The sequence below is a fragment of the Oncorhynchus tshawytscha genome, linkage group LG27, assembly GCF_018296145.1.
Source record: "Oncorhynchus tshawytscha isolate Ot180627B linkage group LG27, Otsh_v2.0, whole genome shotgun sequence".
NCBI classification, from domain to species: Eukaryota; Metazoa; Chordata; class Actinopteri; order Salmoniformes; family Salmonidae; genus Oncorhynchus; species Oncorhynchus tshawytscha.
The window spans coordinates 15,208,638-15,233,794 of NC_056455.1; the positions used below are offsets into that span (position 1 = coordinate 15,208,638).

A 25,157-nucleotide genomic window follows, 5' to 3' on the forward strand; every position below is an offset into this window, starting at 1 on the left:
TGTCCAATCTTTTACTGGGGCCTGTGTCTTGGGTAGCCACACAATGCCACCTATCCACCCACGGTCTGGGCATGCAGGGCACCACTGGAGACATGGTGTTGGGTGGGTGGGTGGGTGGGTGAAGAGCGAGAACCACCAGCATCCGTCTAGAAATGTTTTCATTGGTCACACATAGCTGGGATAGCTGCAGTCTGAGCCAGGGAGATGAGGTTACCTGAAGCTGCTGCCCCTCACTCACTCCCTCCCTGGAGCTGCCACCCGCCACTGTGGAGGGCAAGGAGGGACATGTAGGACAGTACACAACCCACTCTTTCTAACAAACACACATTTAGTGGACCTCTGGGGAGAGCGGAGATGTGGAAACTGCCTGGATTGTCTGGATAAAGTAGCAGCAGTGCCTGAATGTAAATATGCTCCATAGAATGAGAGCAAGGGAGATGTCTTGGGACTATTTCAAAGTGACATGCATGGAAAGTGGGCAGATGAACAGTGACAACCAGGTCACTTGGTAATGTGATCCATTCTGACATGGAGGATCTCTGTGGAAGCAGGGAGTGTTTGGATCGCTGTCTGGAGAATGTAGCAGTGACTACACCCTTAGAATGTAGATATGTACGGACAGGACTGGACTGCATGATTGCCTCATGGTACACTGGAATAAATCCCTTGGAATATCTGAAGTTGCAATTCAAGGAATTCAGATCAACTACCTGGGTGTACAGACTACCTGGGTGTACAGTATTACCCCCGGTGGCAGCAGGTTCTATGCTCAGACTCAACCTGTTTTCAGCATATTTAAGAGTGGAGACAGGTTTGAGTCATTCTGTAGTTCTCACAGTGATGACTGTAGGCTGGGGCTCTGCCAGACTGGGCTCTCTGTAGGTAAGATGAATAACAGTCTGTTTTACAGGTGACTGCATTCTAAACAGCATGAGGTGCATCCGTGTTTAAATCAGTGATGGCTTTCTGTTGGGTTAGTGAATGGGTCCAAACAGGGATGAGCTGTATCAGACATAGGGATTGGATCTGAACAGGGACTGTATCAGGAGTAGTGCAGGGTGGCTCCCCCTCTCTATTGTGACTAGCCTAAGCATTGAGAACATGAGTGTGTGTCTTCTGCTATTTTGGTGCTGCTGGATGTCTGTCGGGGCAATGGGCTTAGTGAACCAAAAAGAACATTGAATCTTGGTGTGTGTGTGTGTGTGTGTGTGTGTGTGTGTGTGTGTGTGTGTACAACACTGCTCAGAAACATCATTTCTAATGCAGGTCCCTTGCATGGCTCTACTTTGTCTGACCCACCTAACCCACCAGTGAACAGTAATACATCTGTACTCCTCCTTTGAAGTGAGACCATGACCTCTCATTCCACTCTCCTGTACCTATATATCTCCTCTCAGAGCAGCTCGCGGTGAATTCAGTGGAATTGAGACATTATATTCCAGTTTCCAATAAGCCCTAGGATGTTGACACCAGCAGCAGAGCTACATTAGAACCCCATGATGAGCCTCTGTTACTGCTGTTTCACATTCACAGGTGTTTCTCATTTCACCCCGCGTCAGAAGCATGTGGAAAATGTGCTTTGTGAGGTATGAGCAAAGTGTGTGTGTGAGGCCGTTACCCTCTGTGGGGGTCAACAGGCTTATAGGTGTGGGAGGAAGGAAGCCTCGCTAGGTGTGAGGGAGGACAATGACTTCCTTCCTTTAATGTGCAGTCTCGCCCTCGCTCTCTCTCTCTAGTCCCACTGGTCACTTTACACAGCCTCCCTTCCCTGTCATATCCACTAGACAGGGAACAGTTCTCCTTTCTGACCCTTATTCCGTTCCTGCCAATGATCTCAATTTCCACTGTAATTGAGTCAAACCAATAAAGTAGTCTCTCTCATAGTATGGGAAGCTATTTATTGTAGCTACAGTAGTTACTGCAACACATTCCATTCCGGCCTACAATGCCACATCTAGAATGCCCTCATCTGTGTATCTGAGTTGACTGACACCATCCTACCTTGCCCACTGCATGCCCAGGTCTGGCCCACCACGCTGCTCTCTATGCATTACTGTCAGTGGGTTTCCATGGCCTTGAAGGGTGCAGTCTACAGCTCCCCTGCCCCCTCACCTCTTCCCCTTTACCCCTACCAGTTGCTGTGGGCCAGGAAGCCTGGCCACCCTCTGTGACATCACAGGAATGTCCTTGCCCCAGGACCCCAGCGTTGATGGTGAGGGGAACCATGGGCATCCGAATTCCAACAGTCATAACTGATTACTGACTGCAGCCCACAATGCACTGCTAGCTGGCAGAACTGGAGGGTCTTCTTCTGATCTGTCACACTTCTCAGCTTTGTGTCAAACTGGTCTCAAAGTATGACTTTGTAGGTATTTTAATGAGACAAAACCTGGTAAAATACGTTTAAAAAAGGAGAAATATTACCCAGTCTCCATTACAACATTCATCAGGCTTGGCGAGCTCTTCATTACCACCAGGATATATGACCAGAATCCCCCTCAGACCAAGGAAGAGTCATACTGTGTTGTGACTGCTTTAATGAACGGTGCATGTCGGCCTCTCTCTCTGGCCCAGTCCTCTCAGCAGCAGCACTCCACAGTGTTAGTGTGGGTTATCATAACAGCTCAGAAGCCCAGAGGTGACAGTTACACAGAGCAGGTACAGAGAGGACTGGCCAGATCTAATTGTGTGTTTACCAGTTCACCCGTCTGAGAATGTAGGCTGGCGTGTGTGTGTGTGAAGGGGGTATTGAGATTGGGCTAGGCTCCCTGCGTCGCAGCATTGACAATACAGCAGTGAGAAACCCCAGACATGGCAGGGACCTCACTCTCTCTCACACAGACACTCAGTCTTTTGTTCCTCCGGCTTTAAGTACCCCTGGAATCCATCCTGACTGCTCTATATGAGTAAACAGGCCACAGCTCTTTCTGTTGCTACTGCTGTAATGACCAGTCCTAGTAGATGATCCATGCCTCTGCTCTACTATGACTGATTAGTGTGTGTGTGTGTGTGTGTGTGTACAGGGTGGGTAGGCCTGGGTAGTGATATACCCTTCGAGGTTATGGGGAATACTGGCCATCACTCAGGATTTCTGATGTGTGCAAAGTGGTAACCATGGCTCTAGAATTAGCACTGCGTTTGTTGGGGTTTTATGACTTCTTTTATGAAGCTAATTTAGAGAGCAGGAAGAAGGATGTGGAAAAAGAGTGTAGTATCCAGTTGAAGTGGCGGTGAGGCTGTTTTGTCATACCAGCTCTCACCCTGCCTCCCCTAGTCTGTGATCATATTTCACTAACTACAGACCCCATGTCAGAATATAATAGAGGTCGACCGATTATGATTTTTCAACACCGATACCGATTATTGGAGGACCAAAAAAGCCAATGCCAATTAATTGGCTGATTTCTTTTTTTTTTAATGAATATTTTTTTTACATTTATTTGTAATAATGACAATTACAACAATACTGAATGAAAACTTATTTTAACTTAATGTAATACATCAATAAAATCAATTTAGCCTCAAATAAATAATGAAACCTGTTCAATTTGGTTTAAATAATGCAAAAACAAAGTGTTGGAGAAGAAAGTAAAAGTGCAATATGTGCAATGTAAGAAAGCTAACGTTTAAGTTCCTTGCTCAGAACATGAGAACATATGAAAGCTGGTGGTTCCTTTTAACATGAGTCTTCAATATTCCCAGGTAAGAAGTTTTAGGTTGTAGTTATTATAGGAATTATAGGACTATTTCCCTCCTATACCATTTGTATTTCATTAACCTTTGACTATTGGATGTTCTTATAGGCACTTTAGTATTGCCAGTGTAACAGTATAGCTTCCGTCCCTCTCCTCGCTCCCCCTGGGCTCGAACCAGGAACACATCGACAACAGCCACCATCGAAGCTGCGTTACCCATGCAGAGCAAGGGAAACAACCACCCCAAGGCTCAGAGCGAGTGACGTTTGAAACGCTATTAGAGCGCGCTAACCAGCTAGCCATTTCACTTCGGTCACATTAGCCTCATCTCGGGAGTTGATAGGCTTGAAGTCATAAACAGCGCAATGCTTGACGCACAACGAAGAGCTGCTGGCAAAACACACGAAAGTGCTGTTTGAATGAATGTTTACGTGCGTGCTTCTGCCTACCACAGCTCAGTCAGATACTTAGATGCTTGTATGCTCAGTCAGATTATAGCAACGCAGGACACGCTAGATAATATTGAGTAAAATCATCAACCATGTGTAGTTAACTAGTGATTATGATTGATTGTTTTTTTAATAAGATTTTAATGCTGCTTGCAACTAACCTTGGCTTACTGCATTCGCGTAACAGGCAGTCAGTCTCCTTGTGGAGTGCAACTGTCGTTATTGCGTTGCACTAGTCAACTGTAATGTTGCAAGATTGGATCCCCCGAACTGACAAGGTGAAAATATGTCGTTCTGCCCTTGAACGAGGCAGTTAACCCACCGTTCCTAGGCCGTCATTGAAAATAAGAATGTGTTCTTAACTGACTTGCCTAGTTAACTAAAGGTAAAATAAAGGTGTAAAAAAACAACAACTTGAAATCGGCCCTAATTAATCGGCCATTCCGATTAATCGGTCAACCTCTAGAATATAACCATTATTTTATTTGACTTGTTTGAATTTGGAGTGGTCCAGCAGGAAGAGTGGAATGGAGTAGGCTACAATCCATACTTGGGCTCCACTGTACTTCTACGGTTCAAGATTAGGGAGGCTCGGACATGTTTTGGGGAGTAGATGGGAATGTTGAGAGATTAGGGGGCTAGTTGAGGGAGGAGGGGAGAGGTTGAGGGGGTAAAAGGGGTGGCCTGTGGGGGGTCTGGAATGTGTGGAATGAGTAGATTAATCCGTCTGGGGAATAAATGATTAGTGGAAAACGGATCCCCAGTCTGTCTCCTGCTGCGTGGCCCAGGGGGGAGACCAAGAGAGGGTTGTTTGTCTATTTAGACCTAGATGTAGACCTATGTACACCTACGCAGATGACACCATTCTGTATACTTCTGGCCCTTCTTTAGACACTGTGTTAACTAACTTCCAGACGAGCTTCAATGCCACACAACTCTCCTTCCGTGGCCTCCGACTGCTCTTAAATGCAAGTAAAACTAAATGCCCTCACCCACCCGCCTGTCTAGCATCACTAACCTGGACTTTCTGACTTAGAATATGTGGACAACTACAGATACCTAGGTGTCTGGTTAGACTGTAAACTCTCCTTCCAGACTCACATTAAGCATCTCCAATCCAAAATTAAATCTAGAATCGGCTTCCTATTTCGCAACAAAGCATCCCTCACTCATGCTGCCAAAAATACCCTCGTAAAACTGACCATCCTACCGATCCTCGACTTCGGCGATGTCATTTACAAAATAGCCTCCAACACTCTACTCAACAAATTGGATGGTCTATCACAGTGCTATCCATTTTGTCACCAAAGCCCCACATACTACCCACCACTGTGACCTGTACGCTATCGTTGGCTGGCCCTTGCTTCATATCTGTCGCCAAACCCACTGGCTCCAGGTCATCTATAAGTCTTTGCTAGGTAAAGCCCCACCTTATCTCAGCTCACTGGTCACCATAGTAGCACCCACCTGTAGCACGTGCTCCAGCAGGTATGTTTCACTGGTCACCCCGAAAGCCTTTCCTTCCAGTTCTCTGCTGCCAATGACTGGAACGAATTGCAAAAATCACTGAAGCTGGATACTCATCTCTCTCACTAACTTTAAGCATCAGCTGTCAGAGCAGTTTACAGATCATTGCACCTGTACATAGCCCATCTGTAAATAGCCCACCCAACTACCTCATCCCCATATTGTTATTTATTTATTTATTGCTCCTTTGCACCCAGTATCTCTACTTGCACATTAATTTTCTGCACATCTATCACTCCAGTGTTTAATTGCTAAATTGTAATTATTTCGCGACTATGGCCTCTTTATTGCCTTACCTCCCTAATCTTACTTCATTTGCACACACTGCATATAGATTATTCTATTGTATTATTGACTGTACGTTTATTTATTCCATGTGTAACTCTGTGTTGTTTGTGTCACACTGCTTTGCTTTATCTTGTCCAGGTCGCAGTTGCATCTCTTTCATTCCCGTAGTTGTTGCATGCTGTGTGGAGCAACAGACAACAAGGCCAAGGACATGTTTGTGTCTGCCCAACCATTATCTGAACTGTTGTATTTCGTTGGTAGGGGTATAGGTTCTCCCCTGGTTATAGTGAACTGTTCACTCTGAATTGATGGCAGGAGACTGACAGCTTGATTGTACTGAGATCAGCGTCCTGAGCCTTCAGAAAGGGTTTTTCAGTAGTCCACAGCTTGATGGATGTATGGACTGATTTGACCCTGTCCTCTTGTTAGGCCCAGGATAATGGTCGCTTGTAACTTCATTGGGAGGAAACAAAAACTGTGCTGGAATTGCTGATTAATCGATCAAATCAAGGACCTGTGGGTCGCAAAAGAGCTTTTGTTATACTTTGGCTCTGTGCCATGGCTGCAGAGGGAGAGAAGGACTCTGTCAGAGGACAGAGAGAATAAGAGATGAGAGCAACAGTCAGAACAGAGGGAGAGAGATGAGCCAATAGAGTGTGAAATTGGTAGAACAATTTTCATTGGCCCCGTCCTGGGTATGTGAAACTGGTACTCTAGGAAACGGCCAGGGACAGAGCATATATGGGCAGAACAGATGGATTCAGTCAGACAGCCCTCTGTGCATGGGAACAAGAGAGACAAAGTCAATGGTTTGATCAATATGTGGTGGCTGTTCAGAATGGAGGAGCTACTGGCTCACTTCACCAGGCAATGGGTTTGGATCAGTTAGTTGATTGATATGAATGTATGGAGCCAATAGATGTCTCTTTCATATGATAATATCATTATTAGCCCTATAGTGAGTATCATAACACAATGCATACTAAATGAATGATTTTGTGGTAGGTATAAAGTATCTATTCTAAGTAATAAAGATAACTTTCCCCATTCACATAATGACCTTTAGCTATAGCATGCTTTCTGAGAACGTGGAGATCATATGAGCCATGTATTACAGAATGTCTTCAGCTTATTGGGTGTCTGGCTCTGTGCTCTGATTGTGAAATGCCTTTTGATAAATGGCCCACAGAGACGGGTAATTGAAGTTAATATCCTCTTTATTTATTTATTTGGCTTTAGAAGAGAATTAAAGATGATAAATGACCGTTTGAATGCCTAACCCTTCATCAGTGGAGAGGGAGTAAGGCAGGTGTCAAGGAGAGAATATTAGAACAAGAGAAAACAGGAAGTAGGTAGAGACCAGCATACCATTTTATATCAGTGACTGGATCGACGAATCAATGGCTGAGGTCATCATTATCGCTGACTACCAAGGCTCAGCTGCCATTTTGAAAAACGCGATTGGTCTCTGATGTGAATCATATTCTAATCATGTATATCTGAGTTGATGTAGCTCGGTGTTGGGTGCTTCGATTCAAAGCGATCACAGCTACATGGTCTGGTTGAAAATCAAAAGGACGTGGATGATAACCATCTGAGTTTCATAGAAAGTTATTCTTATGAAAACCCAGTGAAAAGCTCTGTCACGGAGACGAAGAGTAATCAAACTTTGACCTGTGGAGCTCTGAAGTCTGGTGTGTCGGGAACCTGGCCAGTTCTACTCAGCAACCATCGATCATCCCTCCTGTTTTGCTATTCTCATCAGACGCATGAAAGTAGAAACAGACCGTGTGTCTCTGGGAGGAATAAAGAGCACCACAGGTCAGAGAAATCGGAGCGCTGAACAATATGTTCATTTATCAGACTGACTCGCCAGCAGCAGTTCACACTATAGTGACATAACAAAAGGTCGTGCCTATAACACCTGGTAGACATTCAGGTAGCCAGTCAGTCCTCTGATGAAAGGTGACCGACATTAACTATTTATCATTCCAACCATCATTTGAGTGTAAAGATGATCATCCATAGATTTATATTTGTTCCTGGGACTCATTGTTCAAATCTGTCATGAGGTCACAGTCCCAGACCTGTGGGCTTAATAAAACCATGTAAGCTCTTTATCTTCTGATCAAAAATGGGCTTGGGCTGGGGAGCAATGTACCCATGACGCAGGGTCTAGCAGTGACAGCTGCCCTCTGTGGCTGTCCGGTCTGTTAGTCAGAGGGACATGGGGCTGGTAAGGTAAACACAGTGACCTTAAAGGGTATCCAATGGTGACCTTCAGTGTGGCTGAGTCACCCACAGGCCTCCACAGGCCCCCTCACACTGACAACACCTCATACCATGGGCCACCAGGGTGAGTCTGAATGGAGCTGAGGCACAATGAGCTTTTAGGGAGTGAGGACAGAGCTATGACAGAGACACAGAGGGAGGGGGTTGCTATAGGACCAGACTTGTAACCAACACATACTAGCTCGTGTCCCTCTGATCCCTTTTGAGAATGCTCTGTTTAATCTATAACCATCCACTGTGGCTGTCACGATGTCAGTTTTCAGCATTTGCGACATGCCTTTCTCTTCTAAAAATTGCAGTGGATTCATTAGCTATTCATGATGCACATGAACACAAAGAATCAGTGTGTCCTCAGTTTACCCCTTTCCCACTCTCTCCCTGGCTCAAAGCGTCGTCCCCAGGGTGGGTAGATTTAGGGGCGTCAGGCAGGCTGCTGGTTCAGCAGACAGTGTAGGGGATACGCTCTGCTGGCGACAGAGACCACTCACAGCGTGGTTGTTTGTAATGCCGGGGCTACACAGACATAAAGTTGGCTTGTCACATTAAAATATCAGTAACCTACAGCAGAGGGGCTGTGAAATCAAACCCATTTAGAGATTGGGAAGCACAGCAATACTGATTAGATATAGATGGAGGTGGTAAGAGGCGTTGGTATTAGTGGAGGGGTCATTCCTCCCATTGATATTGATGTTCAGGAATTCAAGGTACAATTGAATTTGGAAGTCTACATACACCTTAGCCAAATTAAATTTTAACTCACAATTCTTGACATTTAATCCTAGTAAAAATTCCCTGTTTTAGGTCAGTTAGAATCACCACTTTATTTTAAGAATGTGAAATGTCAGAATAATAGTAGAGAGTGATTTAATTTCAGCTTTTATTTCTTTCATCACATTCCCAGTGGGTCAGAAGTTTGCATACACTCAATTAGTATTTGGTAGCATTGTCTTTACATTGTTTAACTTAGGGCAAACGTTTCGAGTAACCTTCCACAATAATTTGGGTGAATTTTGGCCCATTCCTCCTGACAGAGCTGGTGTAACTGAGTCAGGTTTGTAGGCCTCCTTTGCTCACACACGCTTTTTCAGTTCTGCCCACCAATTTTCTATGGGATTGAGGTCAGGGCTTTGTGATGGCCACTCCAATACCTTGACTTTGTTGTCCTGAAGCTGTTTTTCCACAACTTTGGAAGTATTCTTGGGGTCATTGTTCATTTGGAAGACCCATTTGCGACCGTGCTTTAACTTCCTGACTGATGTCTTGAGATGTTGCATCATGATGCCATATATTTTGTGAAGTGCACCAATCCCTCCTGCAGCAAAGCACCCCCACAACATGATGCTGCCACCCCTGTGCTTCACGGTTGGGATGGTGTTCTTCGGCTTGCAAGCCTCCCCTTTTTCCTCCAAACATAACAATGGTCATTATGGCCAAACAGTTCTATTTGTTTCATCAGAACAGAGGACATTTCTCCAAAAAGTACAATATTTGTCCCCATGTGCATTTGCAAACCGTAGTCTGTCTTTTTATGGCGGTTTTGGAGCAGTGGCTTCTTCCTTGCTGAGCGGCCTTTCAGGTTATGTCGATATAGGACTTGTTTTACTGTGGATATAGATACGTTTGTACCTGTTTCCTTCAGCATCTTCACAAGGTCCTTTGCTGTTGTACTGGGATTGATTTGCACTTTTCGCACCAAAGTGCATTCATCTCTAGGAGACAGAATGCGTCTCCTTCCTGAGCGGTATGACGGCTGCGTGGTCCCATGGTGTTTATACTTGCGTACTATTGTTTGTACAGATGAACGTGGTACCTTCAGGCATTTGGAAATTGCTTCCAAGGATGAACCAGACTTGTGGAGGTCTACAAATTTTTTTTTTTAAGTCTTAGCTGATTTCTTTTGATTTTCCCATGATGTCAAGCAAAGAGGCACTGAGTTTGAAGGTAGGCCTTGAAATAGATCCACAGGTACACCTCCAATTGACTCAAATTATGTCAATTAGCCTTTCAGAAGCTTCTAAAGCCATGACATCATTTTCTGGAATTTTCCAACCTGTTTAAAGGCAGAGTCAACTTAGTGTATGTACTTCTGACCCACTGGAATTGTGATACAGTAAATTATAAGTGAAATAATCTGTCTGTAAACAATTGTTGGAGAAATGACTTACCAAAACTATGGTTTGTTAAAAATACATTTGTGGAGTGGTTGAAAAACAAGTTTTAATGACTCCAACCTAAGTGTATGTAAACTTCCGACTTCAACTGTACGTTTGGAGGATTTCCACAGGAAATGAAACAACCTCTGTATAATAACTCAAGGCGAGACCCAGATGCAGACGGTTGGAGTCTTAGATGTTCAATAATCAAAAAGGAGTAGGCAAGAGAAAGGTCGTGGACGGGCAAAAGGTCAAAACCAGATCAGAGTCCAGGAGGTACAGAGTTGCAGGCAGGTTCGAGGTCAAGGCAGGCAGAATGGTCAGGCAGGTGGGTACAGAGTCCAGAAACAGGCAAGGGACAAAACCGGGAGGACTAGAAGAAGGAGAAAGAGCAAAAGCAGGAGAAAGGGGAAAAACCGCTGGTTGACTTGGACATACAAGATGAACTGGCACAGAGAGACAGAAAAGGAGCGACACCTGGAGGTGGTGGAGACATTAATAAGGACAGGTGAAACGAAGACAGTGTCACACCCTGATATCTTCCACAGGAATGTTGAGGACCTTACAGCGTCAGAATGTTGTCTGCATTTTAGGAGAAAAGGTTATCCAAACACAGAGGGGCCTCCGTGATGTTTGTCCACATTACAAGATGTTTCCATCTGGACTCAAATAGCTTCCTACCCAGAGACCCTCATTGTGTTGACTCACTGTGTCATATCAGCTATGTCACCTATCCCCAAATAACTTTGTGATTAATTTCCCATACATTCAAGGGTTGAGAGAGTGCCTGTCACATCATTCCGACAGGTCCTGTTCCATTACATTTTTGGGGCTAATAGCCACTCAGATATACTGGCATGCCTCCACAACACCCACTAAAGAGCTTCATCAGAGTCAATCTATGGAGTTGAGTTACTGTGTGTCCAGTCCACAGAGCAGGTTCTTGTTGGAGGAGATGGTGAATAGATGCTGAGTCATGAGTGGGCTGAGGGGGTGAATAATGAGAGGCAAAAGGAGAATCATGAGGAGAGCAGCTGCAGCAGGTATTTCTCTGGCATTTCTCTATTTCTCTGGCAGAGCACTGATCTATCTAGCATCTGTCTCTATCTATGCTTCTAACCCTGGTCCTGGAGAGCTACCCTCCTGTAAGGCTTTTACTACAACCCCAGTTGTAACCTCGCTGATTCAGCTTTTCAACCAGCTAATTATTAGAATCAGGTGCGCTTGATTAGGGTTGGAGCAAAAACCTGGACGCGGGCTCTCCAGGAACAGGGTTGGAACAGGGCCTTTGGTCTAATGCTTTAGTATTTCATCATTTATGCCCGCTGAATTCATATTCATTAATAAATAGGCCTGTTTAATTTTGTCTGGGTTGCCGTTCCAAATTAAATGGAATATTGATTTAATTTAGTAGCCCCCAATTGTAGCTAGCTAGGGATCTTATCATACCGCCGTTGGCAGAATAAAAGGTTATTATTACATTATTATGCACAAGTTTCAGAGCACCTGTATATCCAGCTACATCTGCGACTTAGGCCCAGTACTCTTTAACCTCATCCGTTGCCTGTGTTTACTGGATGAAACACTGGAGAAAGAGAAACACGCTTGCCAAGTTGGCGGCTTTCATCTGGGTTCCCCTGTAACTTGGTGTTCAACTTTAGTAGTTCTGTTGAATTGAATATCTTGTTTTTCAATATATGGATGAAATTAGGGCATGATTTGATAATATCAAGCACCTCCTCAACCACAGAGCCAGGGTGTCAGAGCAGTCCGCTGTGGATCCTAGGATTTGTAGTCTACATGGCTGCCCTCAGAGTTTAGGACTAGGCATGTCCAATCTGCTATGGATCGAAATCTCTTTTGAAATGAAAGACGTGGTAAGATCTGACCCTGACACAGCATGACTGTCTCTCATACAGTTGGAGTCTTTATGAATGGGCTGTAAGGCTGATCTGATCACACTCCTCAGTGTCTGCTGGGGCAGAACAGGACCCCACTGTCACTGCAGGCCAGGGGACTCCTGTTGACATAAACACTGCATGGGGGGGGTTCATTTCTTGTCTGGATGTCATGAAATGGCTCGTGTGTGTGTGCACTATCTGTAGTGGAATAGGCTGATTCTGACTCTTTTTTTCCCACAGATCGTGAAGACCAATCAATCCTTTGCACGTGAGTATCCTACTACTCTGTTGGGATCATTTCTCTAGACATCCTTTCCACTCACATTTCACTGAAACATTTTACATGATTGAAAACAGCTTGCTTTTCAAATCAAATTGTATTTGTCACATGCGCCGAATACAACAGGTACCTTACTTTACCGTACCAAGCCCTTAACCAACAATGCAGTTCAAGAAATAAAGACAATATTTCCTCAATAAACTAAAGTATAAAATAAAAAGTAACACAATAAGATTACATTTCAATAACGAGGCTATAATACAGGGGGTACCGGTACCGAGTCAATGTGCAGGGGTACAGGTTAGTCGAGGTAATCAAATGGTGGTAATGACAGTGACTAAATTTAACATATCAAAAAATGTGTTGTGTATGTTTCAGTGTTCCACATCAGAGGTGTATTATCAGCCCAAACCTTTATCTAAACTGCATTATGCTAATGCACCTGATGACGCCTGAGGATGTTCTCACAGGCCTCTGCTCTGCTCCGTCAGTATGCTAGCTGTCCTGCTCCTGAAACATTACCTCATTAAACTGCCCAGTAAGGAAAACAGATCGCCTCAGCCTGCCAAGTCCTGCTCTGACACCATCTCTCAAAGAGGACTCAGAGGGTAGAGGTAGTTTTTTTAAGGAGGGCCGATTCCAGAGGAGACTCAGCGGCTTTATGAGATGGAAAAGTAACCTGTCTGGTGCTGAGACTGATGTGGCTGCACCTTAAGTAGGGTCTCAGTGACGTGCCCCCTCTTTTCCTTGAGTTCACTTTTGGAGATTTCCTCCATGCAGAGTTGCACCCCAGTCACTCCTTTCAGATTTACAGTCGAGCTCTTAGACTCAGGGAAGAAGGCAGAACAAGCCTACAGTATGTGGGAGTGAAGTGGGCAGCATTAGCATCTGTTAGTTGGTCAGAATGGGAGTTATACTGAAGTGATTAGCAAGGTCCTGCCATCCTGCTGGTTCTCAATTATGGACTAGATCTAAAAAGCTTTATGATGTAGTTATGGAACTGAGTTGGCCTTTGAGCAACTTTGTGCAGAGTAGAGGGAGTTATGAGTGTGGTTTGGTACACAGTCTTCAAACAATTACACCCCCTGTTGGCCAGGATGCTACTTGCCGAGTTCTTGAGTGCTATATGCCAATGATCTCATTTAGACCCTCCCATTATCACAGAAATAAGCACACCAATCTTATACCATCTTATAAAGTTGTCATGTCCAATCAGAAACCTACTCTGTTGTACTATCTGAGAGAGAATCCAGTCTTCCTGTCATTGAAAACCAGTGAGAACTGGTTTACATGCCAGTCCACATGATGATTAAGTAATTTGGTTTACAGAACAGGAAGTGATCCACTGGGCCACAGACCTGTGGAATCTCTCACCTTAAGAGTGTGACACACTGATGCAAGAGTCACAGGCCTCACACACTGATGACCTGGCTACCTTGTGCTTGAACAAGAAGAGTGACTAATACAGAAAGTCAGTCTGCTTGGAATGAAGAAAAGTATGTCCCATGCCCAAATCTGATGTTGTCATTTTAACCTAAAACATCTCACTGTTCTCACAATTGTAATGTGACATCAAATTAATCTGAAATGGCATTTGATTAACATATATTACACTATACCCCCACACCACCCATATACAAAGTGTAGAGGAGGAGACTCGCATTGAGTTGCACTCTGGCCATTTATCCATTAAGCCAGCATTCTGCGTGGAGAGCTAATAGCTGGCTATGGTAAAGCCACGGGTATGTGGCTGTGTGCTGGTTCTGGAGGGGAGTGAGAGTTGGGTCCTGGCGGAGCTGTGGACGTCCCTGTCATTAGAGCCGGGCCAAAAGCAGAGCCTAGAAACCCTGGAGACCTGCCCACCCAACCACAGGACCCTGGAGTTAAAATCAGACAGAGCAGAGCAGGCAAAACAAACAACAGTATCAGACTCTCTCTAGTCTATAGTATGTCCCAGGGCTGAGCAGAGCCACCCCATCTGACATGATGAGCCTATGGGCTGGGCTGGGTCGTTTATGTGTTTTGACTGTACTTGGTTGAGATTATATGTGGAAGCCTTCCAGGAAGCTTGGCTCTGTCTGGCAACTAAAGGCACAGTTATAACAGTAGACAAAGGGTTATATAAGTATTTGCTGGAAGTGTTCAACAGTGCTGAAATGTTATTTATTTTATGAGGCCTGCTTGGTAGTAGACTAGACCAGTTTCTTTGCTCTCCCTCATCCCTCCACCTCACCCCCTCTCTTTCTCCCCATCCTCTCTTCCTCCTCTGTTTAATCTGATATGTATTGGTCCTGTCTGTCTCCTCCTCACACAGAGGCGAGTCGGGTGCCGGCAAGACGGAAAACACCAAAAAGGTCATCCAGTACCTGGCCCACGTCGCCTCGTCACACAAAGGACGCAAAGACCACAACATTCCTGTGAGTGTTTCCATTCCCTCCTTCCCTGTTCCCTTCCTGAACTCCTCCTGTTAAACCCTCCAATGTGTCCATGCTGGACCCAAAGGCAGAGGCTTTACCACAGTGTGTACTCAACTGACTTCTAAACAATGTGTTCTAGTTTAATGACCCCTGATGCAAATGGCTAACGCAGCTCCTCTAATAGAGTCTAATCAGTTTGTTGTTGTGTACCGCCTGAACCTGAACGGTCTCCGCTCCAGCTCTGTGGTGCTCAGTGCCACTCTGTCAGAGCCTAATGTTAGCAGGATAATGTTAGCAGGATAATGTTAGCAGGATAATGTTAGCAGGATAATGTTAGCAGGATAATGTTAGCCAACAGTAGGTTCAATGCTTACGGCTTGTGTTTGACATAAGCACCTCCAGGTCTAACCCTTCCCTTTGTTTATTACCTGAAACAAACAGCCCGAATCCCCTAAAGCGCTGAACAAGCTCCAGGCAAGTGTTTCCGCACTTTCTAAAACACTTGTGCTCAGTTTGGATGTTTTTGCATGCCCTTCCCGAAATCAAACTGTACTGTCTTTTCCCATGAACTTATCTCTGCTGGTATATGTGGTATTTGTTTGTGCTGGCAAAACGTTTAAGTCTGCTATCAAACCGACAGACTCGTATTACATTGTGTTTTATCAGTTGTTTTAGGTTTATTTTAAGGAAATGCCCAACAATGTCAACATACAGTAAGCCTTAAAAAGGGAAACAAATATTTTGTCATTTGAAACACAGTGGCTGTTAATTTGCAGTGACCTTACAATAACTAACCCCATATGCATGTGCTGTTTGTGGTTAGGTTCTAGTCATATTTATCTTTGTCATTCCCACTTTGAATGTCCATGGCAATGAGAGGATTTGGTGTGAACTGTGAAATCACATCAGACTGTGGCTCTCCAAACCCTCTTCTACAACAGCCCTCTAATATCTCAACCATTCTCCTTTATTCATGCTAGTTTTTCATTTGATTAGCCTTTGGCATAGCTTCAAATACCTTTCATGCACGGTTAATGCCCACGGCCACACAAATACAGTTTGTGTCCATAATAACACCTGACTACTCATTCAGTACAGTCTCTGAGTAGCTGTTGCTTTTGATTGTTCCCAATCGATAAGCACATGTTGGGTCAGTGATGTGGGAATGCTTTGACCTTCCCATCTCCATCGTGATCCTCACCTGGACATCTTGGGGAATGAAATGAAGCTACTATTGTCTCTCTGCTGCACAACATGGGCATGCTTCAGTAACAACGGAGGCTCACCTGGGACTAATACACCGTGCAGAATGTTTCAGCTTGATTCATGATCCACTGTTCCCCCACAGAGACTTCTAACATTAAATCATTCTTTCCAACTGAATACTCCACTGTGGATACTTCTGAGTGTAAATGAGATATTTACTGGCCCTCATTGTCCCCCCACTCAGTTTGCCCAGGAGCTATTTTTTTCCCCAAAACCTTTTTTTCCCCCCCTCAGTAAAGCTATGCTTTGCTGAAGCAGATGCTGCTATGATTAACCCCCCCCAAAAAAAAGTACACTCACCCAGGTTGTGTATATGTACTACACAGTGTTGATGTGTGGCGATATCCTGGCTGTAACTCTGTACCTGGGTCCCTGTGCCAGAATACACCAGTCCACTACAGCTCACTGCTCTCCCACACCACGCTGCCTCTGTGTCCAGCTAGGATCCCTATGAGCACGGGCCAGAGGAATGTGGAGCGAGGGGATGATGGGAGGGAGGAGAGGGGAGGCTGGGGTCCAAGTAGCAGCTCTGATAGAAGAGTGGGCCCCAGACACCCAGTAGTCAGGAACTTGGGGCTTTTTTTGTGGGGCAGAGCAGTGGAAGTATTGCATTGATCTGATACAATGTGTGTGCATTAGGGAGGTAGGGAGGTATTGTGCAGTGTAGTAGGTAAAGGATAAGAGAGGGAGTGAAAATGTCCACATCACCCTTCCCTAGCGTCCAGCCATCAGGAGAGAGAGGTTTGACTGGAGCAGCTCTCTGACTCTGATCCAGACAGTGGGAGGAGGAACTCAATACCCCCATGTGATCTGTACAGTTTAGATCTGATTTCCACCCTGAGTTGAAATCCTGAAAGAAAAATAGTCCTCACGTCGTGTTCTGCCCCGCCAGGCACCCCGACTCCAGTCTCATTCCTGGAAATGATTGATATGTGGAGTCATTGGGGCTAATTAAACACAAGCTACTCCGATGATGCTCCCATCTCTTACATTGACATGTTTAACTATTCAGAAAACATTTAGTCAAGAATGTGTCTTGTCTGGAACCAGGGGTTTAGTGTATGTATGCTCTGTAGTGCGTTTCTCAAACTCTAGAAACCTGAGTTATAGGATGTGCTTCAGGGTTGGCTGCGACACATCTACACGGTAGAGGCTGCAGTATGTTTAAGTGGGCCAGACCCCAGTCCTTCTGGCAGCAGCCCTACTTCTCTCTGCACCACTCTCTCACTCACCCGTATGTAGGCTGAGCCTGTCCCACATATCTGTGGTGGGGATGGGCAGCGCTACCCCCCCAACCTTTAAAATCACAGAAAACTCTGGCCCACTGGGTCATCAAAAACCAGGCCCCAGTGTCCCATCACCGTAGAGAAACCAGGGCGGTACAGGCTGGCTGGTTGCAGTGCTATTTCTGTTGTGCCCACAGAGCCAGCGCCCTGGTTAGAGTGGGTAAAGGGGGCGAGGTGCGGGATGGTGGAATGCCCCCACCGCTCGAGGATTTGGGAAGTAGCCACCGCCCCGTCACAGCAGTGCCTCCCGGAAGTGGAGGGTGCATGTGAGCAGCGTCACAACCACAGGAATGTTCTCACCACCCCACAATCTCACTTTAGTTACTGCAGGCAGTGCTGCTTTTTACCCTCTGTCCTCTCTGTATGTGGGGAAGAAGTAGACTAGTGGCCTCTCAAACCGTGTGAGACAGTTGGCTATGCCCTGTGGTTGGCTATGCCCTGTGGCTGGCTATGCCCTGTGGCTGGCTATGCCCTGTGGCTGGCTATGCCCTGTGGCTGGCTATGCCCTGTGGCTGGCTATGCCCTGTGGCTGGCTATGCCCTGTGGCTGGCTATGCCCTGTGGCTGGCTATGCCCTGTGGCTGGCTATGCCCTGTGGCTGGCTATGCCCTGTGGCTGGCTATGCCCTGCGGCTGGCTATGCCCTGTGGTTGGCTATGCCCTGTGGTTGGCTATGCCCTGTGGTTGGCTATGCCCTCCAACCTATGATGGTCATGACCAGCATATAAACAGCACATAAACCTCTGTCTACATGATTCATACAGTAGGCTTGTATTCGCTCTGCTCAATAGCTCGAATTGATCAGTTGGTGTATGTTTTGACATAATATTATTAAACTGTATAATATAATAAACATAATAATATTTAGATGTTAATATGAGCATAACACGACCGCCACATCTGATTTAAGAGCATTATGATCAGGCCCTTTGAGGAGGATTCTAGTGCTGCACCATTTTGTGTTCAGTCAAACAAAAATTATTTTTCTCTCCAAAGACTGGTATTGATATTGAGGAATGCATTATTGAGGAATGCATTATTAAAGAAAGCCTCAGTCAAGAGTGCACTGAATCTTCCGTTTTGCAGATGAGCTGAACCATATGGTTTACATTTAGTGTTTCTCAACATTGTATGAAATAATTGGGTACAATGTCGTCTTACTGACATCATACTTTTAATGGGTTATTCATTCAGTAGAAATATAGCAGATGTCTGCTGCATAACAGAGGTTCCATTCTCACACTCTCTTTATTTCCCATGTCCACCCTGTGGTGAAGGCAAAGGCACTTGTCCATACCGATTTAATTCATCTTTCATTAGCGGTTCATGGCTGGTTTAGGTGGTGGCGGTATTAACTGGCTCTATATCACTCAGTTTCTCCCTCACTTTACAGGGCGAGCTGGAACGGCAGCTTCTGCAAGCCAACCCCATCCTTGAATCCTTTGGCAATGCCAAGACGGTGAAAAACGACAACTCGTCACGTTTCGTAAGTTTAAAAAGCTACACTTGGATAAAAATGGTCTTGAATGTGACAGCTGTACTGTATGTTTTATGTACACATTTGTAGACGGTCTATAAACGGTCCCTCTGTGTAAATAGGTATTGTAGGACCTGGCTCTCCAGAATACAGTGAAAATGTGTGTGAAGGAGAACACTGTCTGCTAAAGAGCACGGCAATGCGCTTTCCATGTTCCATAAACCTGGCACACACACACACACACACACAGTGTATCCCCACTTCCGACCAGACCTGATATTCTACGTCACGGATGTCTGCAGAAGTGATACTGTTGACTCAGTGGGGACTGTGTTTTGGGCTCACAGAGGCCTACAATGTCACACAATGTTTATACAATGCTCCCGTATACATTTTGTATCCTTCCCTACAGGGCAAGTTCATCAGAGTCAACTTTGACGTGACCGGCTACATTGTTGGGGCCAATATCGAGACCTGTATCCTCAAAGATGGGAGACTGGGAAGTGAGGGGGGAGGGGATGCAGGAGTCTGCAGATACACATACATAGTCGGAGTTTGGATCAAGGGGCTCTGGGACTTGTGCCACACTTCAATGCAGAGTGCTCACCAGATAGTGGATAGACTTAGGTTCTTAGAGCTAGATGTATTCATACTCAGCCTTTGTTTATTCATGATTAGGTTGACTTTGGAGAGTACTGGTTTTAGTTTTCTAAGATTGAATTATATCTGGTCGTTATGCTTGTGAGATGTCAAATTTGTGTCCCTCAAGAATAGCATGTTGTGCAAGATTTGGCATTGCAGAAAGTATGATTTATAAAGCAGTGTGATGTGTGCTATACAGGCATTCCTCTTTCTGAGATGGTGGTAGTCAAGGTTTCTGGAAACACTGACTAAATAGCAACCCACTCAATGGGCATTTCAGTCTCCTGTAAAACTAAAGTCCAGTGATGTGCACAGTTGAGCTCTTGCCTGAAGCCCAAAATGGTCGCTCTTTAGACAAAACACCCTGTATTCAGACACAAGTGATCAGAAACACATGACTTTACCGTTTTAGGGCCAGCAAATTATGCCCAGTATCTCTAGATTGGGACCGTATTTAACATATTAAAGTCTATTGAGATTGGCATTAACAGAAATAAACACTTATTATTTTACAGTATATCATACGAGTATAGCAAGAAGCAGCAATTCATACCGATCCATTGTATGTTTGAGAAGATTCTGCTAGACATGGCACAATAACCAGTAAGCCATTTACCAGCACAGGAATGATGGCATTGCTCCTTTGGACCTTGACTCCCTGACTACCAGACCTCCTGGAGAAGTCCAGGGCCGTTCGCCAGGCCAAAGACGAGAGGACCTTCCATGTCTTCTACCAGCTTCTGGCAGGAGCCGGGGAGCATCTCAAAAGTCAGTATCTTATACACCATTCCAATTATAATGATTGTCAGTAGTGTCTCCTGCAAGAAGAATCACAACTATGTCTATTCTTTTCAGTTTTTCAGTGCTCTGCGCCAGAAATGGCTCGCCAGAAATAATACCATTTCATTATTTCTCCTCATGTTATAAGTCTTGGCTGTTCTGTTATACTACTGGTTTTTGATTTGTCTCCCCCTACCCCTCTCCTTTCAGCCGACCTGCTCCTGGAGGGCTTCAACAACTACCGCTTCCTGTCCAACGGCAACATTACCATCCCTGGCCAGCAGGACAAGGACAACTTCCAGGAGACCATGGATGCCATGCACATCATGAGCTTCTCCCATGAGGAGATTGTATGTGAGTACACACACGCTACACCATACATGTAGTATCAATGTCTGTCCTTGCCTCTTGTCTGATTCAATCTCCCTTGTGGTTGCAGGCATGCTGAAGGTGGTGTCTGCAGTACTACAGTTTGGTAACGTTGTCTTCAAGAAGGAGAGGAACACAGACCAGGCCTCCATGCCTGAGAACACAGGTGATGCTATACCCTCAGAGGCCATACATAATCCAACCAACACTCCAGCACTTTGAAATCATCCAGCTTAAGTTTGACCATTTCTCACCACACAGCTGAAAATACATTGTCCCAGTTTACAGTGAGCTGATTCTCTGAGTTGCAAGTCTTAAACATTGATCATCCTCCCACAATATGCTGCTCAGTCTCAAAAACAGTCCACTCACTTGGTCCACATAACTTACTGCAGAACAGCTTCATTAAAATTATGCTGTAATCAGTATTGGGTCTTAGTGTGAGTCAGCTGGAATCACAACAGTAGCAGAGTAGAGTCATCCTTCACCGTTGTGGCTGAGACAAGGATAGCAAAGCGTCAGCAGCTCCAGATGTCTGTCCTTAGTACATTATGAAGTCTGGCAGCGCAGAGACACTTCACTGAACTGAGGTCAGATTCCTAGGAACTCCTGCAGTGACAGTGTCTTGGCTGGAGCTCTTTGTCCGGTTTTTGTTCATATAAAGACAGGCAGGCACATTGTAGCGGTCCATATCAGGTATGTTATACCCCGGGGCTCATGCTACGTGTCTGTATTTTACTTCAGAAGGAGATGGCTAGTAGGAATAAATGTGTCATTTATCATTTCTTTCTGGCACGTTGCTCTGCATTAAGGGTCAGTTTATAACGGCAAGCCATGCAGTTTGGTTGTCATTAGGAAAGTGGATGTGTCTCTGCTGAGATTCATCCTTGGTGATTTTGACTGATGAATCATACATCAGACTGTGGCCATATCCTTGGGTAGCTGGGGTGAAATGTAGCGGTAGTGCTTTACTGAGGTCTTTCATTACATATTCCTGTCTGACATTTCCTGAACTGTTTTGAATTGAGACTGGTTAGGCTGCATACAAAGCTCTCTATTTGTACTGTATAGAAGGCTCTGTCTGTGCCCATCTCCAGGGGCAACACTGATGGGTCACTAGTAACCCAATGTCCTGTCTCTCCTCCCAGTGGCTCAGAAGCTGTGCCACCTGCTGGGGCTGAATGTGATGGAGTTTACCAGGGCCATTCTGTCCCCCCGCATCAAAGTGGGCCGAGACTACGTCCAGAAGGCCCAGACCAAAGAACAGGTAGGAGCTGTTCTCCAGTTCCCATCAGTTGTATACTCCTGGCCTAAGCAGAAACAGACTGGTACCCAGCAGACTGTCGTCTATCGCTCTCTGGTTCTCTCCTCAGGCTGACTTTGCAGTGGAAGCCCTGGCCAAGGCCACATATGAGCGTCTGTTCCGCTGGCTCGTCCACCGCATCAACAAGGCCCTGGACAGGACCAAGAGACAGGGAGCCTCCTTCATCGGCATCCTGGACATCGCTGGCTTTGAGATCTTTGAGGTAAATTTATTTTCAAGATCATTCATCTCTTGTTGCAGACATATAATCATGTCCAAGAGGGACTGTCTTGTCTTATTGATCTGTAATACTCATCTTTCACATCTTTCTCTCCCCATATCCCTCCTCTAGCTGAACTCATTTGAGCAGATGTGCATCAACTACACCAACGAGAAGCTGCAGCAGCTGTTCAACCACACCATGTTCATCCTGGAGCAGGAGGAGTACCAGAGGGAGGGCATCGAGTGGAGCTTCATCGACTTCGGCCTGGACCTGCAGCCCTGCATCGACCTGATTGAGAGACCGGTCAGCTTTTCATCTTTACACATATAGGTGTATTTTACTCAGATTATGTCTGACGAACTTCACTCTTCTCCTTTCTCTCTGTCTGCAGACCAACCCTCCAGGAGTTCTAGCCCTGTTGGATGAGGAGTGCTGGTTCCCCAAGGCCACTGATAAGACATTTGTAGACAAGGTGCTCCAGGAGCAGGGCACCCACCCCAAGTTCCAGAAACCCCGGCAGCTGAAGGACAAAGCCGACTTCTGCATCATTCACTACGCTGGCAGGGTACGTCCACGCAGAGCCTGGGTCTCAATACACTGAAATTACTTCCTCAGCTCGTCCCCTCATATCGTATCATTGATTGATGAAAACAAGGTATTTCTGCCATATGAGCTCCCTTTGTCTGGCGAGGGCCTCATTCGTTCAAAGTAACTGATTTGCCATTGACATTTTTGTTGCTTTGCCTGGTTAGGGGTTGGAGTGTTGGAAAGATGAAGCAGTGTTTTTGAAATTAGAATGATTGTTCAGCTCCATAATGTCTTGAGAAACAGGTTTTCTTTCGGAATGACGTTGTAACCAGTCAATGTTAAAGTGCTGCCTTTGAGGCAGCGGACATGTCTCCACTAAAGCTCTAGTTAACAGGTTAGCACAAAAGTCCAGTTCTGCTCCCAGTCTCCACATCTGGTTCACGTTGGTGTGAAACCGATTTTACACTGTTACGTAATCAAAGATTTTTCAACTTTCACCTCAGTGTGGTCTCCCATCTGCAGAGGGCCTGTGTACATTGCAGGCCAGACTCCACATGAAATAAATATCATATCATCTTCATCCATTTTCTTATTAAATTTGTCACACAAAATTCAGATGTACATTTTGTTCTGGTCACAGCACCAGTAGTCCTCACACATGTTAAGACTTAATAAATAGGTTTTGTTTACAGAGCATAAACTAATTCTCTTGACCAGGTATCTATTTAATTTGATCAGACATGAAAGTCAGTGAGACAAGATAAAAGGAAGCTATTTAACACGATGTGCCGGTACATATAGCCTGTTTAGCTTACGTCTGTCTGTCTCTCCTCAGGTGGACTACAAGGCTGACGAGTGGCTGATGAAGAACATGGACCCTCTGAACGACAACGTGGCCACGCTGCTCAACCAGTCCACTGACAAGTTTGTGTCTGAACTGTGGAAGGACGGTGAGTGTCCCATACTCTCTTCCTGTTTGGACCATGTAGTTGTCACTTTGTTTGAGTCTTGGTTATTCAGTGACAGTATTGAAGAATCCCCTTAAAACCTGGAACTTGGGACAGTGGCTATGGAGGGAGTATTTGTACGCGCTCTCATCTACTAGACTTATTGTCTGGTTCATATTCAGCTGCTCGCTTCTCTGTGATGAGTATTGCCAGCCAAAACATTGTGCGTTTGTGAGGTAACCTGAAATATCCGCTCGTAAATCTCCTCCCGCCTTTTATTTCCCCATTTGGCACATCCACTTGTTTTAAAAAGCGATTGAGTTTCATTATGAGTCATTGGACATCTACAATGTATACAGAAACAACTAATAGAAAGGAAATGACTGAATTGCTTTGTTTTTGTGCATGGAATATTCTACTGGACCAGTAACAGCAATATGTCTCTCTGTCCTTTACAATGTACACAACTAATCATTGTTTGTGTGAGTGTGTATGCGGTAACATAATACGAATAAATCTGTGTTTGCATGGATGTTTATGTGAAGCTGAGTTGTCCTTCACATCCTCCCCTCTCTCTGTTTCTGAGCTGTAGACATTCAGACCTTTCAGAGAGCCTGTTTCTATGACAAGGCCTCTGGTCTCCTTGAGCCTCCAGGTGAATGCACACGTTGCTGCAGCTCTGTAGGGCTCTTCCTGCTCGCTCACGGCTGCACTCTGCACCCTTAGATGCACCCACCGCCTCTAGGCTTTGCATGACCCATAATGCACTGTTGCTAACCAAGACCGTACCTTTCAGCGATGCTGGTTTGTCTGGTGCCATTCTGTCTCAGTCAAATCTCAGCTCAGATTGTTTATTTGAGATACCTGCACAAGGAAGCACCAGGATTGTTCTAATTTGTTTGGAAGAGGTAGGACCTTGAAGAATAATAGCATGGAGACATCTGCCGGTGTGGAGTAAATGTATGAGAAAAAGCCTGGACATTGCCAGGGCCATGACTGTTTAATGTTTTCAACACTCACCTGTAAACTGACGTCAGTAAGGCTTGGAGCTGACTGGAGAGTGATGGATAGAGACCGACTTCCTCCACCACCTCTTTCACAGGATATTTTAGCTACAGATCACACTGACTTTGCTGGAATTCATAATCCCTTTGGCATGGGCTAAGCCTGTTTTTTGAGGGTACATTTTTTAGCAACCTTAACCTGCATGCGGGATCACTGATCTGATTTCCATAATCTTTTATTTAAAAATATAGATTGTGAAATGAAGCTTTGCTTTAAATATCACCCTGTAGATATCGGTGAAGCTGATGTGGAATGACAATGATTGAAGGAG

General features: G+C 45.2%; 1 protein-coding gene across 2 annotated transcripts in view; it reads left to right on the forward strand.

Moving 5' to 3' along the window:
* The window catches only part of LOC112258730 (myosin-10-like), a 59,899-nt gene that overhangs the window by 20,092 nt on the left and 14,650 nt on the right, over positions 1-25,157 (forward strand). Inside the window, exons 4-16 of one of the 2 annotated variants that reach the window (XM_024433261.2) lie at positions 12,546-12,573; positions 14,900-15,002; positions 15,444-15,476; positions 18,946-19,038; positions 19,442-19,505; positions 20,341-20,439; positions 20,662-20,805; positions 20,891-20,986; positions 21,969-22,087; positions 22,194-22,346; positions 22,476-22,649; positions 22,738-22,911; positions 23,710-23,824. In XM_024433261.2, the coding sequence (XP_024289029.2) occupies positions 12,546-12,573; positions 14,900-15,002; positions 15,444-15,476; positions 18,946-19,038; positions 19,442-19,505; positions 20,341-20,439; positions 20,662-20,805; positions 20,891-20,986; positions 21,969-22,087; positions 22,194-22,346; positions 22,476-22,649; positions 22,738-22,911; positions 23,710-23,824 (1,395 nt within the window). The remainder of the gene's footprint in view (positions 1-12,545; positions 12,574-14,899; positions 15,003-15,443; positions 15,477-18,945; positions 19,039-19,441; positions 19,506-20,340; positions 20,440-20,661; positions 20,806-20,890; positions 20,987-21,968; positions 22,088-22,193; positions 22,347-22,475; positions 22,650-22,737; positions 22,912-23,709; positions 23,825-25,157) is intronic. The other variant, XM_042307026.1, reaches the window with a different exon arrangement.